At 56.3% G+C, this 5,292-nt stretch overlaps 1 protein-coding gene across 1 annotated transcript; it reads right to left on the bottom strand.

Annotated features, from left to right (window-relative positions):
- Positions 1-3,931: 3,931 nt before the first annotated feature.
- Positions 3,932-5,068, bottom strand: LOC306816185 (uncharacterized protein). The gene is made up of 2 exons (XM_079332664.1): positions 4,992-5,068; positions 3,932-4,837 (listed from the first exon to the last, which is right to left on the bottom strand). Exons 1-2 carry the CDS (start codon positions 5,011-5,013, stop codon positions 4,179-4,181), a joined length of 681 nt encoding a protein of 226 aa, XP_079188790.1. The 5' UTR covers positions 5,014-5,068; the 3' UTR covers positions 3,932-4,178.
- Between the last annotated feature and the right edge of the window lie 224 nt (positions 5,069-5,292).

Here is a 5,292-nt window from a genome sequence, read left to right as displayed (position 1 = left end):
CTGGGAGGGGACTTGGGGGTCCTGGGGTTAACTGGGGGACCCTCAGTGGGTCCCACTTCCCTCTGTCCCCCCTATTGCACCACTTTCCCATTGTTCCCCCCAAACCTCTGCTCATCCTCGCTCGGTTTGGGGGTGACCCAGCCCTTTCCCTTCGTGTCCCGGCCTCGTCACGTGGCCAGAGGATCGGAGGAAGGGGAGGAAGAGGAGGAAGAGGAGAGACGGAGGAGGAAGGATAAGGAGGATCGAGAGGAGGCACCACGTGCGTTCCCCGCTCTCTGTATCCGCAGCTCCTTCGCCCCCAGACCATCGCCCCCCGCATCCAGCAGGTGCCCGGGGAGGGGGAGCTCACCCCAAATATCCTGGGTGGTTTTTTTTAAGAGGGGAGGGGTATTTGGAGCTGACACGAAATATATTTGGGGCTCCCTGTTTCATTCTTTCTGCCGGTGCGGGCGGCGCCATGTTTGGAGCTTGCAGCGCTCCAGAGCCGAGCCGCAGATGCCCCTCGGGGGGACATCGGGGGGTCCCCGGGAGGTGTTTTTGGGGGTCCCGGTGGCGGCAGAGCCCCGGCGGGGGTGGGGGGATGCGGGTCTCCCCGCAATGGGGGTTGGGCTTCCCGGGCCGGGCCCTGCGAGCTCTGCCGGGGCCCGTGGGGACCGCGCGGGGCCGGCGGCATCGGCGGGGGGACACCGGATTGGGGGAGCCCCGGGAGAGCCGCGGCTTCCCTGAGCGGGACCCCGGAGAGAGGAGAGCCCCAGAACCCCAAAGCGGGACCCCGAGAGGGGGGAGGGACCCCTGGGATTGCCGGGACCCCGGCGGGGGTGCTGGGGCTGGAGGGGCGCGATGGCCACAAAGGGGTTCGGGGGTCCCGGTGCCAGGAATGGCTGCTCCCAGTATGAGCCCGGTCACTCCCAGTATGATCCTGGTCATTTCCCTTCGGTGCCTGCGGGATCCCTGTTGGTCCCAGTATGAACCCAGTCATTCCCTATTGTGACACACTTTGCCCCAAGCAGGGTCCCAGTTGATGCCAGTTCCTCCAGTTTTTGTCCAGTGTGTTCCCAGTTCTCCCAGTTGCCCCTAGTACAGTCGCAGTCACTCCCAGTATGATGCCAGTGGCCCCCACTGTGATCCCAGTTGCTCCCTGTCAATGCCAACATGACCCCAGTAGCCTCCAGTACGATCCCTGTGACTCCCTGTCTCTCCCACTGTATCCCAGTCACTCACATTTCCTCCCAGTCCCACTCACTCCCAGTTTTCCCCAGCATCATCCCAGCTATTCTCAGTGTGATTCCAGTCCCCCCAGTATGGTTACAGACTCTCCCAGTATATCCCAGTTGCTCAATATGGTTCTAGTTACCTCTGAATGATCCCAGTCTTTCCCAGTTGCTTCCAGTATGACCCATTTCTGTCAGTTGTCCAAAGTATAGTTCCACTTACTTCCAGTATGATCCCACTTGTGCTCTCAGTTCCCTCAACGTGGTTCCAGTAGCTTCCAGTTGATCCCAGTTGCTCCCAATGAGTCCATGTTTGCCTCCCAACATGCGCCCAGTAGCTCCCAGTAACCCCCAGTCAGGTTCCATTCACACCCATTGTAATCTGAGTGGCTCTCAGGATGATCCCAGTAGGACCCACAGTCACTCCCAGTATGGTCCCAGTTACTTCTGCTACAATCCCAGTTGCTCCCAGTATGATCCACTGCACTCAGTCACCCCAGTATATCCCAGTATTCCCAGTATATTCCAGTCATGCCAGAGTGACTCCCTGTCACTCCCAGTGTGGGCCCAGTTGCTCCCAGTCACCTCCAGCATGGTTCCAGTCACAAAGAGCAATTTTCCAGTCACTCCCAGTCTGATTCCAATATGATCCCAGCCAGTTCCCATAGCATCCCAGTATGGCTCTGGCACAGGCATAGCTGCTCCCATTAATCCAATCTGGTTCCAGTTCTTCCCATTTACCCCCACTATTGTGTCAGTCTTTCCCAGTGTATCCCAGTTGCTGCCAGCATGATCCCAGTCACTGCCAGTTGCCCTGAGTTTGTTCCAGCCTGATCCCAGTTGCTCACAGCCACTCCCAGTCACGCTCAGTGCAGTCCCAGTTGCTGCCAGTATGATCCAGTATGATCCCAGTGTCCCTCAGCATGCTTGCAGTAATTCCCAGTCACTCCCAGTGGCAAGAACAGGAGCCTGGGGCAGGCCCATGGCCCCTGCACGGCCCCAGCAGGAGGGAGGGCTCTGAGCCCAGGGCTGCTGGCAGGATGGGCTGCTGTGGCCAGCTGGGGGCTGTGAGCAATGCCCAAAGCCTTGTGCTCTCTGCAGCTGGCCAAGGGCAGCAGCAGGGCTGAAGGGTTCGTGTGGCACAGGCAGCCCGAGCTGTGGAGCCCTCAGGCCCCCGTGGCAGAGGCGCCCTCAGGAACGGCACCGGGACTGGCACCGGCTGTGGGGATTGGTTGTGGCTTTAGATCTTCCCAGAGCAGAGCAGCTGCTGGCTGCTGTAAAGTTGTTTCTTGTCAAGGCATGTCAGGCTCCAAAGGCAAAGAGCCCAAGGTTCTCCAGTCCCTGTTCAATCTCTCTGCCATAAAGTCCCGATGGAAGCAGGAGCAGCTCTCTGCTGCAAGAGGTGGAAGCTGCGGCTGGTGCAGAGTCTCCAGAGGCAGATGCTCCCTGGCCTTTCTTCTTCTGTTCTTTTCTTCTTCATCTTCCTCTTCTTCTTTCTCACGGGGTGGTAGTGGTGATGATGATGATGGGGGGAGGAAGCGAGAGGACGAGAGAGGAGCAGAGAGAGAGCTCTGGCTCCATACACGAATTTTTATTGACAAATTTGCCATGATTAAAAAAACAGGAACCTGAAGCATTTCTCCTAAACCTATTAGAATTCCTGGTTTTCTAATACAAAAGTTTATGTCTAACTAGTGCACGTGCCTATTGTTCTATGGAAGAATATAAAATATATTTTTAATCTGTGTTTTATTCTGTCTAGAGCTGTGCTTTTAAGCTCTTACTGCAGTTTGGTTTTTACAGGAGATTCTACTGGCTTTTACTTTTAGGGCATTTAAAACATATTTCTATGTACTTCACACTATGATTTATACTTCTACTTCATATCTATGCAACTTAATATTTCTACTTCTTTAAACTAAACCTTAGAGATCTATTTCATGTTGGTGTGGCTTAATATAATTCATTTCTGAAAATGCTTTTAATTTAATTCTTGCATTCTGTTCTCTCTCGGAGGGACTCTAAAAGGCTTCTGTGTTACAAAATCCAACTACTGGGAATGGGGACAGGCACTGGGATTGGAACTGGGAATGGGGACAGGGACATGGGAACGGGAGCAAAAAGAGGAACCAGGAATATGGAAATAATAACTGGGAAGATAATATGGGATGGGGATTAAGAACATGAGACAAGGAAGGGAAATGGGAATATGGGAACAGGATTGGCAATGAAAATATGGGAAGGGGACTGGAAATAGAGAAATGGAATTATGGGAATGGGAGTAGGACTGGGATAAAAAAAGGGAAACTGGGCATGGAATATTGGACTGGGAATATGTGAACGGCAACCGGGCAGAGAATACGAGACATGGACAGGGAATGAAACCAGGAATGGAATTCGTACTGGGATGGGAGAAGGACAGGAGTGACAGTGGGGTGAGATGGGAATGGGCTGGGGTCAAGGGGACTGACAGTGAGGAGAGGGGAATCCTGGACAGGGGACAGCAGGAGCCAGGACAGGAGGACATGGGGGCAGTGTCAGGGCAGTGGGTCATTGAGGAGCTGCCCCAGAACCTCCACCAGGGTCTCCCAGTGCAGCTGGAGCTGCTGGGCCTGGAGTACCCAAAGCCCTGAGCAACCCCCAAGGAGCCTTAAATCCCTGGAAACCAGCATCCCCCACATCCCCTGGAAGATCCCCCCATGTTCCCAAGCATGTCCTTTTACCCCAGTTCTGGGTGTTTTGGAAGGTCAGAGAGAAATGCAAAGAAAATTCAGGCCACAGGGAACCAGGAGGGTGTGGAGCCCCCAGCCAGGTGTCTTCCCAACACGGATCAGCAGCACCAGGGCTCAGGGGGGCTCTGCCCACCGGGGGTCCCGGGGGATCATCCAGCGCGGATCCTGCCATGGGGATGGAGCTGGAGCAGCCCACGAAGCTCTTCCCACACTCAAGGAACTCGCAGGGCTTCCCTCAGTGGAGACTCCGTTGGTGTCTGGTCAAGTTAGAGCTCCTGTAGAAGCTCTTCCCACACTCAGGACACTTGTGGGGTCTCTCCCCAGTGTGGATGCGCCGGTGACTGATGAGAGTGGAGCTGTGCTTGAAGCCCTTCCCGCAGTCAGAACACTCATAAGGCCTCTCATCCCTGTGAGTGTGATAGTGTTCGAGGAGATGAGAGCTGGTGTGAAACCTCTTCCTGCATTTATCACACTCGTAGGGCCTCTCCCCAGTGTGGATCCTCTGGTGCACAGACAGGCTTGAGCTGCAGCTGAATCTCTTCCCACACTCCCCACACTCGTAGGGCCGTTCCCCTGTGTGGATTCTCCGGTGTTTGATCAGGTTGGAACTCCACCTGAAGCCCTTCCCACATTCTGAGCACTTGTGGGGCTTCTCCCCATGGTGAAGCTGCTCACGCAGCCCCAGCTCCGAGCTCCAGCCGCCTCCCTGGCCCGGGCTGGCTCTTTCCTGCTGGGATCCCCGGGCTGTGCGTTTGCAGCCCCTCCTGCTGCGGGATCTGCGGGGCTTTTCCTCCCCGTTGCATTCCTGCGCCGTGGAGCCGCTGCAAACGGCCTCTTGCCCGAGGCTGTGCCCCGGGGATTTGTCTTCCCTGCTGTCCGTGCTCAGCTCCTTCTCTGGGGGAGGAAGGACAAGGACAGGATGGGATTTGCCTCCGTGCCACAGGGAATGGCAAGGAGATCCCCCCAGGGCTGTGCTGCAGCCGGGGACGTGCTGGGCTGGGAGATGGAGCAGGACACAGGGGGAAAGGGGCACTGACTTCCTCCTCACCTGCCTGCGGCTCCCGGGACATCGACCTCGTTCTCACGCGCTCCTCCTCTTTCTTCTTTGTTCCAAGGTTTGGGTAATCCTGCTTTGGAGGGGAAAAACAAGGGCTGAGCGCGTTGGGTTTGATGGTGGCGCTGCCCAAGGGCAGCTGGAGCAGTCAGCGCCCCTTTCAGCCTCGGGGGCCCGGAGCCCGCTCAGCACCAACCTCCCGCACCCCTCCAGGCTGCCGGGGGTCCCCCGGCTCCGGGATCGCCCTGACAGACTAATCTTAGAAAATTAAGATTTTAGTTACCATACTGAAAAA

This window comes from Erithacus rubecula, assembly GCF_903797595.1.
Source record: "Erithacus rubecula genome assembly, contig: scaffold_413_arrow_ctg1, whole genome shotgun sequence".
NCBI lineage: Eukaryota > Metazoa > Chordata > Aves > Passeriformes > Muscicapidae > Erithacus > Erithacus rubecula.
This window is presented reverse-complemented; position numbering and strand designations above follow the sequence as displayed.